Raw genomic sequence first — 22,446 nt, forward strand, 5'->3', positions numbered from 1 at the left:
GGTTAAATATTGAATTTTTCTTATTCAGCAAAGAAGATGAACGGTATCTGATTGGATATTTGAGGCCATGATTGTCAAAGACTTCAAATTTTGCTGGCGATGAATCCAAAGAACGAAAGCATTTTTTTGCGGAAAATTGAATGATGAACAAGAACAACATGAAAATCCTACCATCCAAAGTACTTTTTCCGTTTCAGTTAACATCATGAGTTTCAGGAGGTGACTCTGCTTCTTTTTCATCCTACTACTCTTTTTTTCTTCATATAAATTATCTCATTCTTTCAGCAAAATCAGAAAGATAAAAAAAAATCTTTTAGCAGCGCAAAAGCTTTAGATGTCTCTCAAATTCTTCAAACCTCTTTTTGATTCTTTCCCATGGCTCCTTGAACAACTCAATGTGGAGCAAAAGGGTGTGTTTTTCTTCTGTTTTCTTGGTTTTTTAGCTTTACTTTGGTGTTTCATCAGCAACTCAAACAAGAGACTGCCACCAGGGCCTAGAGCTTTGCCCTTGATAGGTAATCTCCATTCTCTTGATCCTGAACTTCACACCTATTTTGCATCTCTTTCCCAAACTTATGGCCCCATTTGTAGACTATGGCTTGGTAAAAAACTTGGTATTATTATTACTTCCCCTGCTTTAGCTCGTGAGGTTCTTAAGGATAAAGATACCATTTTTGCTAACAGAGATGTCCCTGCTGCTGGAAGAGAATTTTCATATGGTGGTAATAATTTACTTTGGGCTCCTTATGGACCGAAATGGCGCATGTTGAGGAAGGTTTGTGTTTGCGATATGCTTAGTTGTTCTACTTTAGATTCTGTTTATGCACTAAGGCAAAGGGAGCTTAGACAATCGATCAGTTACTTTTATAACAAGGCAGGATCCCCTGTGAATGTTGGTGAACAGATGTTCTTGACTATTCTTAATGTGATTACAAGCATGTTATGGGGTGGTACAGTGAAGGGTGAGGAAAGAGCTAGTCTTGGAGCTGAGTTTAGGCATGTTGTGACTGAGATGTCTGCGCTGTGCAGTATTCCCAATCTTTCCGATTATTACCCAGGTTTGGCCTGGTTTGATTTCCAGGGTGTTACAAAGAAGATGAAGGTGCTGGTAAAGAGATTTGATAAGATATTTGATAGCATGATTGATCAAAGACAAAAATTGGACAGAAATGGTGTTGGCCAAGAAAGCAAAGACTTTTTGCAAGTTTTGCTGAAGTTGAAAGATGAATCAGATGCCAAAATGCCTCTAACCATGATTGAACTCAAAGCCTTACTTATGGTATGTTTATCAGTTGTGCATTCTACGAAATTTGTTTTTTTCCAAATGAATCAAAAATAATTATTATTGAGTAGCCAAGATTGCATTTGTGATATTAGTCATAATAAGAGGATCAAATTTAGCGTCGGATAATATATGAAGACTTAACTGTGAATTAAGACGGTAAACCTTGAACTGAACTCCAATTAAAAAATTGTTGTACATGATAATAACATCACAAATACTATGGACAGGATATGATTATTGGTGGAACTGACAGTACCTCCAACACGATTGAGTTTGCCATGGCTGAAATTATGAACAAACCAGACGTCCTGAGGAAATTACAACAAGAACTGGAGGCAGTTGTGGGAAAAGATAATATTGTGGATGAGTCTCATGTTAAGCAATTACCATATCTTTATGCAGTTATGAAAGAAGTCTTGCGCATACATCCAGCTGCTCCAGTATTGGTGCCACATTGTCCAAGTGAAACATGCACTGTGGGAGGATACACTGTTCCTAAAGGATCTTGTATTTTCATAAATGTATGGGCTATACACAGAGATCCTTCTATCTGGAAAAATCCAACAGAGTTCCGTCCAAAGAGATTTTTGGACAATAAATGGGATTATAGTGGAAATGATTTCAACTATTTCCCATTTGGTTCTGGCAGAAGAATCTGTGCGGGGATAGCCATGGTAGAGAGGATGTTCATGTATTCACTTGCTTCACTCGTTCATTCTTTCGACTGGAAATTGCCTGAAGGAGAGACATTAGAAGTTACAGAGAAGTTCGGTATTATTATGAAGAAGAAAATGCCTCTGGTGGCTATACCTACTCCAAGATTGTCTAATCCAAAACTGTATGAGTAAGATTAAAATGTGTTTGTAGAGAGTCGTGTTCTGTATGATGATTCTGTCTTCTTCTTCTTTTTTGAGAAAATGATGATTCTGTCTTTTGTATGATGAATTATGGGTTGCATTTGAACTTAATCCAAACATTTCTATGCAGCAAAAGGAACCCTTATCTTCTCTCTTGGTGAAAATTCTCTCAACCATTCTTATGTACTAATGTCTTTCGAAATGAGCATTGAATAATTCGCCCAAGTTTCCAATTTATAGATAATGAGTGATGTTTTGACCGAAATAATCAAGTATCATGTGGAAGCTAGCAAAGCAAACTCGGAAGACCATGAGTAAGAAGATAAATAAGAAATATGTCAAAAGAGACATAAATATTTAACGTGATTCAGTCAACATGTGCCTCAACCAAGTCCATGACTCTTTAGGATCATTGACTAGCTATATATTAGTAATACACTCTATAGTACTAAACAGGGTACACAAAATAAAAAACTGTGTGAATCACTTCAATAATCAAACTATCTTCCTGTAAAACATGGTTTCAGAACCTCTAAAACGAGTTACGTCTTGCAGCTCTCCTGACAATTCAATGGTACAATTAATAAACAACAAATACTCCTATGTTTTAGCATGTTCAATAGATTCTAATAGTTGTAAACTTGTAATGTAATAACTCTAAATATTTGTGTAATGATAGTTCAATTTCTTTTCATATGTAGGAGATATCAAGAATTAAACATCTTTAGGGTGTAAATAACAGATTTTTAGGCATGTAAATCGAAATTCTGTCTACACTTGAAGCATTCATTCAGCGAAACCTGACAAAGTAACAGCCTACTGCTTTAATTCTTAGAGTCATTCACTTGTGATTCCTTTAAAAAGAAAAAGATTTAAAATTTTTGGTTTTGTTAGCGATTCGTCAACAGTTAGTCTTAAACATTTAGGGCTCTTGGTCTTGATTAAATATCAATTTCCATTGAATCAACATTGTAACAGTATGAGTGGAGACTGGAAAGATATCTCTGCTTCTTTTTCATTGTATGGGTCCGCCAAATTAGTTTTTTTCTTCATCGGAAATATCTCATTCCTGTGGATAGTTAGTCTTATACTAATTGTTGTCTCTAGTTTCTTCGAAATTGGGGTCTAGATCACTTTTGATCTAAGTTCTTGAATTGACTCTATTAGGGTCATAATTAGTTCTGCTAATTTTGAATATTAAAAGATCAACTAGGGTTGTTAACAATTTTCTTGAAATTTGAGATTTTATTCTCAAGTTTCACATATCTTTCAATTTCTATCTTTAATCTTTTTATAATTTCACTTCCACATTATTTTCTTTATTATTCAAGTAACCCGATTTTTTTCAATCTTATACTACACAAATAAGGTAAAATTATGTTATATATATATATATAGTAACCAGATTTTTTTCAATCTTATACTACACAAATAAGGTAAAATTATGTTATATATATATATATATATATATGGTGTTAAAAATTGAGTTTTTCTTGGTCTTCAAAGAGGGTGTTGACAGAGATATCTGCTGGCGATGAATACAAAGAAAGAAAGCATCTTTTTTGCTGAAAATTGAATGATGAACAACATGCCAAACAAACTTTGCTCCTTTCACGTTTCTTATGATACTAAACAAAGTACTTTTTCCGTTTCAATTAACATCACGAGATTCAGGGGAGGTGACTCTGCTTCGTTTTCATCGTACTGCTCTATTTAAATTCATCTCATTAGTTCAGCAAAATTATATAAAAAAAAAATCTTTAGCAGTGCCAAACTTCAGATGTCTCTCGAATTCGTCAAACCCCTTTTTGATTCTTTCCCATGGCTCCTTCAACAACTCAATGTTGAGCAACAGGCTGTGTTTTTCTCCTGTTTTCTTGGTTTTTTGGCTTTACTTTGGTTTTTCATCAGTAACTCAAACGAGGGACTGCCACCAGGGCCTAAATCTTTGCCCTTGATAGGTAATCTCCATTCTCTTGATCCTGAACTTCACACCTATTTTGCATCTCTGTCCCAAACTTATGGCCCCATTTGTAGATTCTGGTTTGGTAAAAAACTTGGGATTATTATTACTTCACCAGCATTAGCTCGTGAGGTTCTTAAGGATCAAGATACCATTTTTGCTAACAGAGATGTGCCTGCTGCTGCAAGAGAAATTTCATACGGTTGCAATGACATACTTTGGAATTCTTATGGACCAAAATGGCGAATGTTGAGGAAGGTTTGTGTTCGCGATATGCTTAGTTGTTCTACTTTAGATTCTGTTTATACACTAAGGAGAAGGGAGTTTAGACAATCGATCAATTACTTCTATAGTCAGAAGGGTTTACCAGTGAACGTTGGTGAACAGATGTTCTTGACTGTGTTTAATGTGATTACAAGCATGTTATGGGGTGGCACGGTGAAGGGTGGGGAAAGAGCTAGTCTTGGATCTGAGTTTAGGTATGTTGTGAGTGAGATGGCTGCGCTGTGCAGTATTCCCAATCTTTCCGATTTCTACCCAGGTTTGGCTTGGTTTGATTTCCAGGGTGTTACAAAGAAGATGAAGGTGCTGTTAAAGAGATTTGAGAAGATATTTGATAGCATGATTGATCAAAGAAAAAAATTGGATAGAAATGGCGTTGGCCAAGAAAGCAAAGACTTTTTGCAAGTTTTGCTGAAGTTGAAAGATGAAGCAGATACCAAAATGCCTGTGACCATGACTGAAATCAAAGCCTTACTTATGGTATGTTTATCAGTTGTGCATTTTACGAAATTTGTTTTTTTCCAAATGAACCAAAAAGAAATCATCCTCTCCCCAGTTATCACTGCATTATTATTGAGTAGCCAAGATGCAACCATTCATACCTTATCTATATGGATTAATATTAGCCAAGATCTTTTCTTTTTTATATTAAATTTCAGAAGAATCAGATTTGTAAACTCATGTCCTGAGCTATTGGTTGCGTTCTTCTGCTAGGAAAATTCACTTTCATTAAAAAGTTTGCTTTTTACTTTAAGTAGTCCATCTCCTCACCTGTTAGGCAGTTAACAGATGAAAAATTGGTTTATAGTGTTATTAGTCATAATAAGAGGATCAAATGCTAATACAAGTTAAAATTAGGATCATAAATGTATTTGAAGAATTATTGTGGAAGATGTGTATAGATTCATATATTCATGTTTTGAAGTGTTAGTTGCTACCATGTTATTGGACTGCCTTAAAGAAAGAGTCGGCAAATTTAGCATCTGATATTATATGTGAAGACTTAACTGTAAATTAAGACGGTGAACCTTGAACTGAACTCCAATTAAAAAAATTGTTGTACATGATAATAACTTCACAAATACTATGGACAGGATATGATTGTTGGTGGAACTGACAGTACCTCCAACGCGATTGAGTTTGCCATGGCTGAAATTATGATCAAACCGGACGTCCTGAGGAAATTACAAGAAGAACTAGAGACAGTTGTGGGAAAGGATAATATTGTGGAAGAGTCTCATATTAAGCAATTACCATATCTCTATGCAGTTATTAAAGAAATTTTGCGCTTACATCCACCTGCTCCACTATTGGCTCCACATTGTCCTAGTGAAACATGCACTGTGGGAGGATACACTGTTCCTAAAGGATCTTGTGTTTTCATAAATGTATGGGCTATACACAGAGATCCTTCTATATGGGAAAATCCAACTGAGTTCCGTCCAGAGAGATTTTTGGACAATAAACACGATTGTAGTGGAAATGATTTCAACTATTTCCCATTTGGTTCTGGAAGAAGAATGTGTGCAGGGATAGCCATGGCAGAGAGGATGTTCATGTATTCAGTAGCTTCACTCATTCATTATTTCGACTGGAAATTGCCCGAAGGAGAGACATTAGACCTCACAGAGAAGTTTGGGATTGTTCTGAAGAAGAAAATGCCTCTGGTGGCTATACCTACTCCAAGATTGTCCAATCCAATACTCTATGAGTAAGATTATTAGAAATGTTTGGATTAGTGATACTGGACTTAGCTATAGTGAGATTATTTATTATCTATTGTGTGGTTTGATGTATTAAGAGTAATTATGTTTTTAACCTGCTTATTCATGTATTAATTGCACTTGTATTGCTAATATCAGACTATGTATTAGTTATACACTCTATCATAGTACTAATCAGGTTGCACAAAATGAATATCCTACCAAACAAAGTACTCCCTCCATTTTAATTTGTTTGTCCTACTCTCCTTTTCATTTAGTTTAACAAATGCCTTTTTTTAGCAACACTTAAATTCCAACCACAAGATTAAAAGACATTTCGATATATTCGACATATCTTTAAATTAACACCATGAGATTCAAATAGAGGGAGAAAACATGTTGTCTATGTTGGGAATAAACCCATCACAAAAATGATATTTGCAGTAATAAAAGCAATAAAAAGGGAACACAACAATACAGTTAATCAACAATAATAAAAAGAGTAATAATGACACCAAGATTTTACGTTCCTGAATAAGGGAAAAATCACAGCCGAGAAGAGCAACTAATATCGCTATAGTAAGAAATTTTACACCTGTAGGTCTGAGTAAAAACTCCAAAAACCACTACACACTTAAAAGAAATGACCTTCTTTTGATTTTCCTACCTCACTACAATATCGTTCACACTCCCTATTTTTCCTCACAGACTACTTTCCTGTGTGATGCCCCACTCTTCTTTTCTCTCTTTTATTTTGGTGGGTCTAAGAATGAAGAATCGCCTCTCCTTAAATAGGCAAAATAGACATGGTCTCCTCCACGTCTCAGCAAACTTTGGCTCAAGGAAATTGAACTTAGGCAAGTAAAATTGGCACATGGGGATGGACCCGACAGTCTATACAGTATGAGTGGGACTAGGGAGGTAACTGTGCTTCTTTTTTTATAGTACTGATCTTTTTGTCTTAATCTAAAATATCTCATTCTTTCAGCAAAACTAAAAAAATTCTTTAAGTGGTGCAAAAGCTTTGCTTCTTCCATTTTTTTCATTTCCCTCAAATAATGTCTCTCGAATTCTTCGAACCCCTTTTTGATTCATTCCCATGGCCCCTTCAAGAACTCAATATTGAGGAAAAGGGTGTATTTTTCTCCTATTTTCTTGGCATTTTAGCTTTACTATGGTTCCTTTGGTTTTTCATCAGTAACTCAAACAAGGGACTGCCACCAGGGCCTAGAGCTTTGCCCTTGATAGGTAATCTCCATTCTCTTGATCCTGAACTTCACACCTATTTTGCATCTCTGTCCCAAACTTATGGCCCCATTTGTAGACTCTGGCTTGGTAAAAAACTTGGGATTATTATTACTTCCCCTGCTTTAGCTCGCGAGGTTCTTAAGGATCAAGATACCATTTTTGCTAACAGAGATGTCCCTGCTGCTGGAAGAGAATTTTCATATGGTGGCAATGACATAATTTGGAATCCTTATGGACCAAAATGTGTTGAGGAAAATTTGTGTTCGCGAAATGCTTAATGTTTCTACTTTAAATTCTGTTTATGCACTAAGGCGAACGGAGCTTAGACAATCGATCAATTACTTTTATAATCAGGCAGGATCGCCTGTGAATGTTGGTGAACAGATGTTCTTGACTGTGCTTAATGTGATTACAAGCATGTTATGGGGTGGCACTGTGAAGGGTGAGGAAAGAGCTAGCCTTGGAGCTGAATTTAGGCATGTTGTGACTGAGATAGCTGCACTGTGCAGTATTCCCAATCTTTCCGATTTTTACCCGGGCTTGGCCTGGTTTGATTTCCAGGGTGTTACAAAGAAGATGAAGGCGTTGGCAAAGAGATTTGATGAGATATTTGAGAGAATAATTGATCAAAAACAAAAATTGGACAGAAATGGTGTTGGCCAAGAAAGCAAAGACTTTTTGCAAGTTTTGCTGAAGTTGAAAGATGAAGCAGATGTCAAAATACCTCTAACCATGACTGAAATCAAAGCCTTATTTATGGTATGTTTATCAGTTGTGCATTCTACTAAATTTGCTTTTTCCAAAAAGAAATCTTCCTCTCCCCAATTCCAAATTTCAAATTAGTAATAGTCATCACTGCATTATTATTGAGTAGCCTAGAATCAAGATTGCATTTGTCTTCCACTATTCATACTGGTTTACACTGATCATGATGGTAGATCTTTTCTTTTTTTATATTAAAAGGATCAAAATCAAATGACATTGATAGTGGGCTTGTAAATTTATAGAAGAATTATTGTGGCATATGGAAAATACATTTCAGAAGAATCAGATTTGGAAATTCACTTTCATTACGGGTGTGTTTGGTATGAAGGAAAATGTTTTCCTAGAAAACAAGTAGATTTTTGACTTATTTTCTCATGTTTGGTTGGTGAGTAGAAAATATTTTTCGGAAAAGATTTTTAGTGTTTGATTTATGAATGAAAACGTTTTTGAGAAATATCTATTTCTATTAGAGTAGAAAATAATTTTTGAAATTGAAAATATTTTTTAGAAACAAACTTAAATTATTATTTTTGGGGTGGGGGTGGGGGTGATAAGGGGGCTGGCAGGGGGGTGGGTCGAGGGTAGGGGTGAAAAAACAAAATTTGAAGTTGAAAATGCTTTTTAAAAACAAACTTAAAATTTTCTTTGGGGGTGGGGGGTGGGGGATGGTGGGAGGATGGGTGGGGGGTGGGGGGGCTCGAAGGTAGGAGTGAAAAATGAAATTTTGATGTTGAATATATTTTTAAAAAAGCTGATGTGGGGGGGAGGGTAGGGGGTGGGGGTGGGGGTAAAAAAATAAAAAGTTAAAATTAGAAATATCTTTTAAAAACAACTTTTAATATTTTTTTTTTGGGGAGGGGGGTTGGGGGCTGGTTTGAGGGTAGGGACAAAATAAATTGATGTTTTCAATAAAAAAAAATTGTAACTTGAACTTGGAAGGAAGTTTTGGAAAATGTTTTTCTTAAGTTTTCATTTTCCTTAAATTTGAGGAAAATGAGTTGATTTGGAAAACATTTTCCAAAACATTTAACACAACCAAACATGAGAAAATTGGAAAACTTCATACCAAACACACCCTACATGTGGTCCTGCTTACAAAGTTTTTACTTCAAATAGTCCATCTCTTTACATATTAGGCTGTTATAGATGAAAAATTGGCTTATAGTGCTATTACCATGTTATTGGACTGCATTAAAGAAAGAGTCGGAAAATTTAGCATCAGATTATATGTGAAGACTTAACTGTGAATTAAGACTGTGAACCTTGAAGTGAACTCCAATATACAGTTATACAATTAAGAAATTGTTGTACATGGTAATAACTTCACAAGTACTATGGACAGGATATGGTTCTCGGTGGAACTGACACTACTGCCAACACAGTTGAGTTTGCCATGGCTGAAATTATGCACAAACCCAATGTCCTAAGAAAATTACAACAAGAAGTAGATACAGTTGTGGGAAAAGATAATATTGTGGAAGAATCTCATATTCAGCAATTACAATATCTCTATGCAGTGATGAAAGAAGTCTTGCGCATACATTCAACTGCTCCATTCTTGGTGCCACACTGTCCTAGTGAAACATGCACTGTGGGAGGATACACTGTTCCTAAAGGATCTTGTGTTTTCATAAATGTATGGGCTATTTACAGAGATCCTTCTATATGGGAAAATCCAACTGAGTTCCGTCCAGAGAGATCTTTGGACAATAAATGGGATTATAGTGGAAATGATTTCAACTATTTCCCATTTGGTTCTGGCAGAAGAATGTGCCCGGGGATAGTCATGGCAGAGAGGATGTTCATGTATTCAGTAGCTTCACTCATTCATTCTTTCGACTGGAAATTGCCCAAAGGAGAGACATTAGACCTTACAGAGAAGTTTGGTGTTATATTGAAGAAGAAAATGCCTCTGGTGGCTATACCTACTCCAAGATTATTCAATCCAACACTGTATGAGTAAGATAAAAATGTGTTTTTAGATGTTCTGTATGATGAAATTAAGAATATAAAACCTGCAATTCAGTGTGCCTGAATTACCACTAGTTCAGTAGGTCTATTCCAGAGACTTGGAAACATACAGGCATGAGGCTCCTGTTTGTAAGATAAAAATAATCCCCAATTTCATCCTGTAAATTCAAAATCTTATGAAGGTCCTGAGCTTTGTTAAATTCATAGTCAATGATAATTATTTACTTATACTAAGTGGTCATATAACGCGTAAAAATCAGCCATTTCTTGACAATATTTGGTTCAGAAGGATAGTTGATGAACAACTCTATAAGTGTTTTGGTACCAAAATCTGTTTGCTTCAACCAAGTCCATGAATCTTTGGGATCACTGACTAGCCAGAGTCATTATTGCTTCAAACAAGAAGTATATTTAACAAACACTAATAATTTTACTATATATCACTTGCTTAGGTGAGGAGATTTAACAAAAAAAATGAAGCAATTTCATGTTAACCGCTGACGCCTTGTGGCCTTCCAAAGGTGGGATGATCCTAAAAAACATTTTTTTTTCTTTAAACCTTAATCAGACTCATCAATTCTGCTTTGAAGCTGAAGCAGCAGTAGATTTGGGGAGGTATGTTCTTATTCATCTTATGGGTTCTGCAGACTTTCAATAGTCACTTTTTGTCTTATCCAACATATTTTTATTCTTCAGGATATTTTATTTTTGTATATGATTTTAAAGCATTGAGTTTTTCTTGGCAAAAAGGGCCCTTATGTATGTTATGTCAATTATAACATGTGCATTTCCTACTATATAGGACAAAGTCACTTTCTTTTGATGTTATATTGGTTGGTCCCTTCTGTTGGAAAACATGGAATAACACAAGGAGATTCATAGTCAAAATAATGGGGATAAAATGGGAAAATAATAACATCAAGAATTTTACGTGGAAATCTTTTGAATTAGGAAATAAATTACAGATCAAGAGGAGCAACTGATTTCACTAATTACACTTGTGTAGGCCTAAGTAATATACTACAAAGACCACTACACACTCAAAAGAAATAACCCTCTTTTGAATTCCCACCTCACGAAAATATCGCTCACTCTATTTTTTCCTTCACGGATTTATTTTTTCACAGTCTATGAAATACCACATTGCTCTCTATATTATTTTCCTCTTTGTGTTGGTGTGTACAAACTGATGTTGAAGTCTCTATGTATAGGGTAAAATATGTCCATTTTTCCACCTTGTATCATCAATTGGCTGACAGACAATTTCAACAAAGGTGTGCCAAAAAATCTGCTGCAAATCTTGTCAAACATAGGGCTGGACTCCACACCTTCAAAATTCTAATGTGTTCAAAGCAACCTTTCCTTTTCCTCATTTCAAACATAGGTCACTAATGCATTATTGTTGAGTAGAGGAGGTTGCCTTTGCCTTCAACCATTCCTTTCTTATCCTATGTTGCTGGACTTATCAAATATGTCTGTTGGTGTGACTTGATCCTCCAAAATTAATACTCGGCCTCCGTTTCAATTTATTTATCTCATTTTGACTTGATATGAAGTTTAAGAACCTAAAGAACTGGTGTCCTTCCAGATATAAGTATTAGAAGTGCTGAAAGTGTCTTCATACTAAATATGGAACCTTTAAACAAACTTTGTCTAGCAGCTCTCACCCTTTCAATTGTGTTCCTTACAATTCTGTGGTACAAATTGACATCACACAAGGAAGAACCCAAGCTGCCACCAGGGCCTCGTGGTCTTCCAATTGTGGGATTCTTACCATTCCTCCGCACCAATTTGCATCACCAGCTCACGGAGTTGTCTCAACAATATGGTCCAATTTACAAGTTTTGGTTAGGAAGCAAACTATGTGTTGTGTTGAATTCACCATCCTTAGCCAAAGAAGTTGTTCGTGATCAAGATTCTGTTTTTGCTAACCGTGACCCTCCAATTGCAGGATTAGTAGGTACTTATGGTGGACTAGATATTGGATTTTCTCCCTATGGCTCCTACTGGCGTGAGATGCGCAAACTGTTTGTAAGGGAGATGCTAAGCAACAATAACCTTGAGGCCTGTTATAGCCTTCGGAGACGCGAGGTCAGAAAGACAATCAGAAATGTGCATACCAAGATTGGTTACCCCGTTGACATTGGTGAATTGGCCTTTGTAACTGAAATGAATGTAGTCATTAGTATTATCTTTGGCAGCAAATTTGTCGAGGAGACAGAGAAGCATAGTACTGATGGAACTAAATTCAGGGAATTGGTGATGAAATATGGTCTAGTGATGGGAAAGCCAAACATATCAGACTTCTTCCCTATGCTTGCCAGGTTTGACTTACAAGGAATACAGAAAGAGATGGAGGCTCTTTTGAAGTTGTTTGATAGTATATTGGACCCTGCCATAAGTGAATGCATGAAGATGCTTTCGGACCAAAGAGAGGGTGAAATCCAGGGGAATGAGAAGAAACATCTTATACAGATCCTGTTAGAGCTAATGGAGCAGAAAGACTTTGGTATATCACTGGACTTGGTGAAAATTAAAGCCATCTTGGTGGTAAGTTAAATGGTCCCTTTATCTTTTTTATTTTTCTTTCACTCTGAAGATTTAACAGTGTCATACAAACTTTTCAAGACTATTTTAGCTAACTAGTCTCTGGGAACGTGCGTTGCAGGTTTGTCCCTTATCATTATTATAGAATGTTGATATATTTAAAAAGTTGAGTTATAAAATAGAGGGATAAGGATCTGAAATATATCCGAACTTTGACCGAAATTGTTGTTACGATACCAAACTTTGGAAAGGACCTTTTACCCCCTGAACTATTTATTAGTGTATTTTTTACCACCTGAACTATTTAATAGTGTATTTTAAAGGTATATATGTGTCCACGTGGACATAAAAAATATTGCTTAATTATAAATAGGAAGGAGTGGAGGTCGCGTATTAAGGTTGAAGGGTAGTAGGGCTAGCGTGTTATCCTTTCTTGTGAGGGTCTGGGTTGTTAGCGTGTGTAGTAGTCTTAGCCTTGCACTTGCAGTTCTTGTCTGTGATACCTATAGCCTTATGTTGTTTATCGCGTTTCACTTCTCTCATTGTGCTATTGAGGCTACTGTCTCCTCTGTTGATTATTCACTATCTTTCTTATTGGATGGTATGTTTTGTACACTGTTTTCCTCCCCTTTAACTTGGATTTGTTGTACTTGAGCTGAGGGTCTTTCGGAAACAGCCTCTCTACCTCCACGAGGTAGTGACAAGGTCTGCGTACACTCTACCCTCCCCAGACCCCACCTAGTGGGATTTCACTGGGTATGTTGTTGTTGTTGTCCACCTGGGCACATATATACCTTTAAAATACACTATTAAATAGTTCAGGTGGTAAAAAATACACTAATAAATAGTTCAGGGGGTAAAAGGTCCTCCATAAAGTTTGGTATCGTAACAGCAATTTCGGCCAAAGTTAGAGTATTTTTCAGACCCTTTTCCCTAAAATAGATAATGTTGAAATACACAATATGAATTTTATTCATCGATAAAATTCATAAAAGCAGGACAATGTACTTCCAACAAAAATATGTTAAGCTATTAAGATGATATGAATGTTGATAAATCTTTGCTTGAAAAAAATGATAAATGCATGTGGATTGCCTTTAACGAAATTTGCAAAAACATGAAGAAGATTATTATTCATATTTTTAATGTTAATGATTTAATGTCATTTATTATAATCTATTCAATTTAGAATTGTTATAGTCTTCCACTAATTATTGCAGAGATAGATGACATAGGGATAGAAAAGAATTTATGTTTTACGAACACTACTTTAACATCTGATCATTCATCTCAAGTATGCATAGAAATTGTAGGTTTATCATCACAAGCCATCCTAAGTGATTTCAAAGACTGAATTAATAATAGAATACAATTTTCAGCAACAAATAAATTAGATATTACCAAATAAAATATAACATCACTATTTTATATGAGGAGAAAAATGAAAAAAAGAAAAGAAGAAGTTATTAATTAATTACATAGCATACCCAAAGAGAGAGCATCTCTTACTATTTCATGCTAAATTTATTATAAGTCATAATGAAATGAACCATTCTTGATATAGATATTTTTTTTTCCTCAACTCAACTTATCTAAGGATTTTAGGACGGGATTATATTGATCCTAGCACTCAGGGAATAACTCAACATTCAATCAAGTGAATCATTTAGCCTTTTTATAGCATGAGTGTCAGCATATAATATTATACTAATTCTAAAAATCATACACATAAAATACCATTTTTTTAGAGAAACTTTAAATTCACGTACCCCATATTTTGGCCTTAAATTTGCTTCTACGTAGAAAAACATATATTGGATTGACATTTTCAATTCATCATCAAAGGTAGTATTTTTCTTCTAACATTACCTTTACCTATAAGTTTACAATAATATGTGAAAGTCAAACGGGAAAATAGCAAAAATTAAGAAAGACACAAAAAAAATTTAAAATGTGTAGAGGAAGAAAAAAAAAATCTGAATCGAGAAGAGAAAAGAAGATTAGATAATGTATGTGCTTACCTTCATGGAGTGCATAGACATAAATGCACAAATGTTTACAAGAATGTTGAAAATTGATATATGGATGGTAATTTATAATATAAATATTTGATATTTAAAGTATCCATAATGTAAAATAAGAATAGACTTGCAAGGAGCTGGAGGAAAATAAATGAATAAACCATGACTTTTTAGAAACGTTTCATGAAGAAAACAAAAGGTCTAAAATGTTGTTGTAATAACCACAATAAATGTATATGTAACCATTTTTGGGTATGCAATAATTGAAAAATAGAAAAATAAGGGGAAAATGGAAAAAAAGTCTAAAAATTAATAGAGGAAAATATGGCATATTGTTTATGCCTAACGTTTGTCTATGGATGGATAAATCGAATTAGTTACAATCATTTCATCTGCTAATTTCCAACAAAGAGTAATGAAAATTAATTAGTTAGTTAATTTATTATTATGATGATAAGTAATGTTTTTTTTCATTGTAATTGCTAATGAAAAGGTTACAACTTCGAATGTACTTCTAAATGCTCAAGCTTACATCAATCATCAGCAAAAAAGCCAAAAGACCTAATAAAAGCTGAGAATTTCAATCGGTTAACATTTATAATTTTTTAATCTAAACACTTTTTTCTTCATTATGCATTTAATTAATTAGACATTTTATAATATTTTAATTTAGAGTGAACACCTAATAGTTTAAATGTGAACATAAGCAAGGTTGGTTATGTTTTCAAATGCTTCGCATATTAAAACTTATGTCATGACTTTCAGAAATTGGAAATTCCTCCTCTTATAGTCGTATGCATAACAAGAAGTTGTTGTCGAATAAAAGTAGTATTTTGTAAATGTTGAACAAAAAGTTGATCAACATATGTCTTCTTTAATATGGCTAGAATATCATTGTCAATTTTATAGTATACACCTAGTAAAAAAATAGTAATTATATTATGACGAAGATAATTAATTATTATTGACATCAAAAAAATTGAATCAATATATATTAATTATAATTGCACCTACATGTATCCTTTCTTTGATTCAAGATTAGGATTTCTTTAACATAAGAATATTATTTATATGGTTGAAATATAATCGTATTACGAAATATAATAAGAATCAATCTCTATTCAAGAACATTTTCTTTCATACGAAAATTTGACATAAGAGTATTACTTGTATTGTTTAAGTATAATTGCATTACGAAATATAATAAGAATCGATCCTTTTTAAAGAACAAGGGACTTGATATAAAAAGATAAAATATGTAAAAGATGTTAAAAAGTATAAGATCTAAATATCCTGAAAATTATACAGACAATTTCTCAAATCTCAAAAATCTTATTTTTATATCATGTTTCCTACAAATTATATTTTATGTATGTGAAATAATAAAATTGATAAAAAAAAAAAAGAGAGAGAGAGAGAGTTGTAAATAGCATATCCATTATGTACCTGATGATGAGAAGTGAAGAGCGCACAGTTGCCAAATAAAATCTGAAATATAGAGAAATAAATAAGAATTAGTTAGCAAACTCAAGGAAATCTTCATATATTAAATATATATTGTTGAGAACTAAAATGAACATAAGAGGAATAAAGTAGCTACCAATCAACAATATATATTTATATATTCAAACTTTTATGGCATATAGCTGCTAATCTATATATTATATAAAGCTTAAAGATGAAAGATTAATGTGACTTGAGTTGTAGAAAATCACTGCACATGCACTATATATTACTCCAATTCTATTTGACAAGGAACATGAAAAGTTCACATAACTTTTGGAAGCTCAAGGGAAAAAATAGTAATGTGAGATATGAAATAGTAGGATTGTAAATTGAGTTCAAGTAATCTGTATTAGGTTAATCAATGGGGAGATGAAAGATTTCTATCAATTAAATGTAGTTAAATTACTGATAAATAACTTTTTTTTAAAATGATAAAATGATTACTCAACTTTTAACTATTTAATATTTTATTATTTACATGTTTTATAACATTTTTACTTAGTCTAGGGGCAAAATGGTAATCCAACTTTGAATGTTGGAGCTTCCCACTTATAATATTATATATATATATGATATGATGATGATTATGTGATTCGAGCATCTCAGTTAAGAACTCAAATCCTCATATAGTGGTCACGTGTTCGAGCTGCGCAAGCAGTCACTAATGTTTGTATTAGGGTAGCTGTCAACATCACACTCCTTGTAGTGCAGCCCTTCTCCGGCCCTGCTAATGCAGGATGCTTTATGCACTGTGTCCTGTTGTGCCCCCTACATGCAGGGGATGAGCCACAAAAGAAGTTATGGGTTCGGCAGAACCAGTAGCTTTGGCCCAAACGACTATGTACTTATAGTAAGAAATTCACTTAATATGTATTTATAATTTATCGAAAACTCAATAAACAAAAAGAGTTATGTTTTAGAACCCAGACTTAAAATCTTGGATCCACCTCTGCCTACGGGTAGAACCAAGCATTACAAAATTCCTGCAATGACTAATTTCATTTCCCCTGTCTTCATATATGTTTCTGCATTGTAGGACATTGTGATTGGTGGGACTGACACTACAATCACGACGGTTGAGTGGGTAATGTCTGAGCTTCTGAATAATCCAGAGATAATGTCAAAGGTGCAGTAGGAATTGAAACATGTTGTAGGGATGAATAATATTGTTGAAGAATCCCATTTACCAAATCTGCACTATCTTGACGCTGTTTTAAAGGAGACGTTACGTCTACACCCTGCATTACCACTGCTTCTCCCAAAGCGCCCAAGCCAATGTGCAATAGTAGGTGGATACAAAATACCTGAGGGAACTAAAGTATTCTTGAATGTTTATGCAATTCATAGGGATCCTCAAGTGTGGGAAAGTCCACTAGAATTCCAACCTGAAAGGTTCTTGAGTGCCTCGACGAATTTAGACTATGCTGGAAATAATATGAAGTACCTTCCATTTGGATCAGGGAGAAGAATTTGTGCTGGAATTCCTTTAGCAGAGAAAATGCTTATGTTTATATTGGCTTCATTGCTTCATTCCTTTGACTGGAAACTCCCTGAGGGAGAAAACGTTGATCTTTCGGAGGGATTTGGACTCGTCCTAAAGAAAAGTGAGAGGCTATTGGTCATCCCTACTCCCAGGTTACCGAATTTCGAGCTATATCATCAGTAAAACCAAGAAACTTTTTTTTTCTCTTCTTTTTTTTTTATAAAACCAAGAAACTATAAGGACCTTAACATGATTTTTCCCACTGGCTGTAGTATTTATAATATCAGAGTACGTATTTTAAATAAAACATGATGTTGGTTGGTCACTTTCTTTCACCTGTTCAAAGTTCAAACCAGTTCTTGTCACTACTGCATTATTGCTGAGGTCTGAGGAGACGAGTTTGCATTTACCCGTTTTTATCCTCTGGACTTTTCAAAAATGTCAGTTTGGTGCATGTCAGATCCTGAGAATCCAATACGGGTATGACAACATTCATTAGTTTGTTGTAAACAATGAGTGCGGGTAAAACCGGACTTGTCCTTATTTTTAGGAAGGATGACTAATAGTCTGTTTAGTCAAGCTTCCAAAATCTGTTTATTTTGAAAATTATTTTTTTGTTAGAAGTGCTCATTGAATGAAGTTATTTTTATTTTTATTTTGGAATATAGCAGTTTGTCAATATTATCGATTTGTGTTTGCAAGATTTCAAAAGTGCTTCAGGAGTAAAGCAATTTTTGTTAACTTATGCCACTACTCGAAAACACTTATTTTTATCCTAAAAGCTTGGTCAAACAACTCAACTGTATGAATAAGCACTTTAGGCTTCACCAAAGCTTGGTCAAACAGAATATCAATCCAATAGATATGAGAAACTTTAATTTTTGTTTCTCCAAAAGAAAAGTAAGAAAAAGATAAAAAGGGTTGTTTTTGGAAATTTGTGAAACATCAAATTGAAACAACAGTTGTTTTACTGTTTTTTCTTTGAAGTTTGAAGCACCAGTAAGGTTGGGGAGGTATTTTCATATTCATATTGTAGTTCTTCAGACTTTCAACAGTCACTTTTGTCTTATCCAACATATTATTATTCTTCAGAATTTGTTTTTATATATATATATGGTATTAGAGTATTGAGTTTTCTTTGGCAAAAATGTCTCTTATAATGGTATGTTATGTCATATATGTTATATTGGTTGTGGTCCCTTCTAACTTCTAAGGTGTTCAAATATGACCAAAGTCCAAAGCAACCTTTCCTTTTCCCCAATTCAAATTCATACCAATTTTGGTCACTACTGCATTATTGATGAGTTGATGAGATTGCATTTGACTTCAACCATTCCTGTCTTATCCAATGTTTCTAGATTTTTTCAAATATATCCCTTTGTGCATATCGGATTCTCCAAAAGTAATGCATTTTTTGAGGATCTAACACAGGAGCGACAACATTTTGGAGAGTCCAAAAAAACATAGGTCTTATCTTTATGGTCGCAAAAATTGGCTTATATACTGATCACACTGTCTGATCTTAATTAGTTATGATGTGAGATCTAAAATCTAATGATAGAGAAATATGGGATGGTGAATTACACCAAGGATGTGGCATAGTGATAAATGAAGTTAAAGGAGAACTATGAGGTCCAGGTTCAAATTCCATCGAAGGCAAAAACATTACGGGTCGTCTGGTTGATATACAAGTTATGCAAGGATTACAACGACTAATTCGCATTATCAGCTAACTAAACAATGTATAAAATGATGTTGAATTTTATACAATTATAGTATAATTTGTTTCCATCTGTCTAAACCTTGGTAGGCAGAGTTACCTGCATTAGGAATCCCCTTTTATTGACCAGCAACTTCATTCTTACTTTGCTAGCTTGACACAGACCTTTTGGACACTACCTTTAAGAATGAGTACTTAACAAAGACAGGATATATTGAGCTAAAATTTAGAGCAATTTATTTCATTGTGAGGTAAAAAAAAAAATTAGTGTCCTTCCAGAGATTAGTATTAGAAGTGCTGAAACACTAAATATGGCTTCTGCACCTTCAAATGATCTTTGGATTGCAGCCCTCACCCTTTCAATTGTGTTCCTTACAATTCTATGGTACAAATTGAACAAGGAAGAATCCAGGTTGCCACCAGGGCCTCGTGGTCTTCCGATTGTGGGATTCTTACCATTCCTCCGCACCAATTTGCATCACCAGCTCACAGAGTTGTCTCAACAGTATGGTCCAATATACAAGTTTTGGCTAGGAGGAAAACTATGTGTTGTATTGAATTCACCATCCTTAGCCAAAGAAGTTGTTCGCGATCAAGACTCCGTTTTTGCCAACCGTGACCCTCCAATTGCAGGATTAGTGGCCACATATGGTGGACTAGATATTGGATTTTCTCCCTATGGCTCCTACTGGCGTGATATGCGCAAACTGTTTGTAAGGGAGATGTTAAGCAACAGGAACCTTGAGGCCTGTTATAGCCTTCGGAGACACGAGGTCAGAAAGACAATCAGAAATGTGCATACCAAGATTGGCAGCCTCACTGATATTGGTGAATTAGCCTTTGTAACTGAAATGAATGTAATCATGAGTATGATCTTCGGCAGCAATTTTGTAGAGAAGATGGAGAAGCATAAAAAAGATGGAACTGAATTCAGGGAATTGGTGATAAAATATCTTCAAATACTGGGAAAACCAAACATATCAGACTTCTTCCCTATGCTTGCAAGGTTTGATTTACAAGGAATACAGAAAGATGCGGAGGCTCTTTTGAAGTCGGTTGAAAGTATATTGGATCCTGCCATAAATGAACACTTGAAGATGCTTTCAGACAGAAGAGAAGGTGAAATCCAGGGGAATGAGAAGAAAGACTTTATACAGATCCTGTTAGAGCTAATGGAGCAGAAAGACATTGGTGTATCACTGGACTTGGTGAAAATAAAGGCCATCTTGGTGGTAAGTTATATGGTTCCTTTATCTTTTCTATATCGTTGCTCCTCTCGTTAACCTTGTTTATCCTGCGAATTCCATCATATTATTGTTGAAAATATAATTAAATAATAAAAGTGTGTTCTCTCAAACAACTTAAGTTTTTAGATGAGATGGTCACACACTTCAACAATTACTTTATCAGTCTGAAGATTTAACAGCGTCATAAAAACTTTGTAAGAGTAATTTAGCTAATTATGCGATTCAAGCATCTTAATCAAGAACTCTAATCATTTCTCTAACCACATATTGGTAATTGGTTATGGGTTCGAGTCATGGAAACAGTCAGGTTGTCTAATCACACCCAAGGGTGTGGCTCTTATCCGGACTCTGCTAGTGCGGGATGTTTTGTTCACCGGATTGCCCTTTTTTTAAGTCCTAATAAGATATTCATACTCATACCTAAACATGAATGCCGTGCCCCGTACATGCCGTGGCCCCATACAAGCAGGGGCAGAGCCACAAGAAGTTATGAGTTCGCAGAATCCAGTAGCTTTGGCCCAAACTATGTATTTCTATTAAGAAATTCACTTGACATATATATAAATATTTATCCAGAACCCAATAAACAAAAAAAGTTGTCGTTCAGAACCTATAAACTTAAAATACTGGATACGCGTCTGCCTACAAGTAGTTCTTTTCCCCTGTCTTTATATATGTTTCTTCATTGTAGGACATTGTTATTGGTGGGACTGACTCTACAATTACAACGGTCGAGTGGGTAATGACAGAGCTTCTGAATAATCCGGAGACGATGTCAAAGGTGCAGAAGGAATTGAAACATGTTGTAGGGATGAATAACGTTGTTGAAGAATCCCACTTACCAGAGCTGCACTATCTTGATGCAGTTTTAAAGGAGACGTTACGTTTACACCCTGCATTACCACTGCTTCTCCCAAAGCGCCCGAGCCAATCTGCAATAGTAGGTGGATACACAATACCTGAAGGAACTAAAGTATTCTTGAATGTTTATGCAATTCATAGGGATCCTCAGGTGTGGGAAAGTCCACTAGAATTCCAGCCTGAAAGGTTCTTGAGTCGCTCGACAAATTTAGACTACGCTGGAAATAATATGAAGTACCTTCCATTTGGTTCAGGGAGGAGAATTTGTGCTGGCCTTCCTTTAGCAGAGAAAATGGTCATGTTTATGTTAGCTTCATTGTTGCATTCCTTTAATTGGAAACTCCCGGAGGGCGAAAAGGTTGATCTTTCAGAGGGATTTGGACTTGTCATCAAGAAAAGTGAGAGGCTATTCGCTATCCCTACTCCCAGGTTACCAAATTTCGATCAATATCAGTAAAGCCAAGAAACTATAAGGGGAGTAGCATTTTTAATATCTGAGTGTATTAGTGTACGATGAGTAAAGAGGTCAGCTAATGTACATTGTATTTTAAATAAAATATGTAGGTGTGGGATTACACTAGGTATGTTGTTATATTCTGAAATTGTTCTTAGTTGCACTATGAGTTGGAACTTTATTAAGGACTTGAAATGGCAAAGTCCGGAACTTAGTCGCACATTCTTGTATGATCATGCATTTATCTTAACATTTGCATCTCTATAACACTCATCTTATGAATATATTGGAGTTCAATGACGCAACAGTCCCAACTGTATAACAATATTGTCTTTAGTATGTATAGTTATTCTGTGAACCACCTTTCACAGAGTATGCTATTGAAGAATTTTTGTGTGAAATTTCAGCTTGAAAAGAAAAGAAGCGTCAAGTATATAAGTCATCATGTTTCAATAATCTCAAAAGAAGAGGTGAGAGTTGATCTACAATCACCCTCTCATTAGGCATGAACTCCAGACTATTTGCACGCGATT

General features: G+C 34.9%; 4 protein-coding genes, 1 long non-coding RNA gene and 1 pseudogene across 5 annotated transcripts in view; 5 read left to right on the plus strand and 1 right to left on the minus strand.

Annotated features, from left to right (window-relative positions):
- LOC125826183 (uncharacterized) overlaps positions 1 to 4,295 on the minus strand; it is a 37,592-nt gene extending 33,297 nt beyond the window's left edge. The window contains exon 1 of the long non-coding RNA XR_007442930.1: positions 4,221 to 4,295. This is a non-coding gene — a long non-coding RNA (uncharacterized LOC125826183). The remainder of the gene's footprint in view (positions 1 to 4,220) is intronic.
- On the plus strand, positions 335 to 10,240 carry LOC125826154 (flavonoid 3'-monooxygenase CYP75B137-like). The gene is made up of 3 exons (XM_049505468.1): positions 335 to 1,279; positions 1,513 to 2,158; positions 10,086 to 10,240. Exons 1-2 carry the CDS (start codon positions 335 to 337, stop codon positions 2,131 to 2,133), a joined length of 1,566 nt encoding a protein of 521 aa, XP_049361425.1. The 3' UTR covers positions 2,134 to 2,158; positions 10,086 to 10,240.
- On the plus strand, positions 3,923 to 6,151 carry LOC125826150 (flavonoid 3'-monooxygenase CYP75B137-like). Its single transcript, XM_049505465.1, has 2 exons — positions 3,923 to 4,867; positions 5,482 to 6,151. Exons 1-2 carry the CDS (start codon positions 3,923 to 3,925, stop codon positions 6,100 to 6,102), a joined length of 1,566 nt encoding a protein of 521 aa, XP_049361422.1. The 3' UTR covers positions 6,103 to 6,151.
- Positions 7,149 to 10,089, plus strand: LOC125826180 (flavonoid 3'-monooxygenase CYP75B137-like; annotated as a pseudogene).
- Positions 10,241 to 10,561: 321 nt separating the features above from the next.
- On the plus strand, positions 10,562 to 17,814 carry LOC125826701 (labd-13Z-ene-9,15,16-triol synthase, chloroplastic-like). Its single transcript, XM_049506051.1, is given in 3 exon segments — positions 10,562 to 10,689; positions 11,646 to 12,624; positions 17,185 to 17,814. Coding segments are annotated over 3 exon segments (1,737 nt in total).
- A 1,845-nt stretch (positions 17,815 to 19,659) lies between these two features.
- Positions 19,660 to 21,916, plus strand: LOC125826153 (labd-13Z-ene-9,15,16-triol synthase, chloroplastic-like). The gene is made up of 2 exons (XM_049505467.1): positions 19,660 to 20,583; positions 21,290 to 21,916. The coding sequence occupies exons 1-2, from the start codon at positions 19,663 to 19,665 to the stop codon at positions 21,914 to 21,916; spliced, it is 1,548 nt and encodes a 515-aa protein (XP_049361424.1). The 5' UTR covers positions 19,660 to 19,662.
- The last annotated feature ends 530 nt before the right edge of the window (positions 21,917 to 22,446 follow it).

The sequence above is a fragment of the Solanum verrucosum genome, unplaced genomic scaffold (assembly GCF_900185275.1).
Source record: "Solanum verrucosum unplaced genomic scaffold, falcon-dt-bn FXZP01000060.1, whole genome shotgun sequence".
NCBI classification, from domain to species: Eukaryota; Viridiplantae; Streptophyta; class Magnoliopsida; order Solanales; family Solanaceae; genus Solanum; species Solanum verrucosum.

Excerpts from the sequence above, each read along its gene's own strand:
- LOC125826154 (XM_049505468.1), top strand. The coding sequence starts at position 335 with ATGTCTCTCAAATTCTTCAAACCTCTTTTTGATTCTTTCCCATGGCTC. Across the intron at positions 1,280-1,512 it reads AACTCAAAGCCTTACTTATG|GATATGATTATTGGTGGAAC; the intron begins GTATGTTTATCA and ends TACTATGGACAG.
- LOC125826150 (XM_049505465.1), top strand. The coding sequence starts at position 3,923 with ATGTCTCTCGAATTCGTCAAACCCCTTTTTGATTCTTTCCCATGGCTC. Across the intron at positions 4,868-5,481 it reads AAATCAAAGCCTTACTTATG|GATATGATTGTTGGTGGAAC; the intron begins GTATGTTTATCA and ends TACTATGGACAG.
- LOC125826153 (XM_049505467.1), top strand. The coding sequence starts at position 19,663 with ATGGCTTCTGCACCTTCAAATGATCTTTGGATTGCAGCCCTCACCCTT. Across the intron at positions 20,584-21,289 it reads AAATAAAGGCCATCTTGGTG|GACATTGTTATTGGTGGGAC; the intron begins GTAAGTTATATG and ends TCTTCATTGTAG.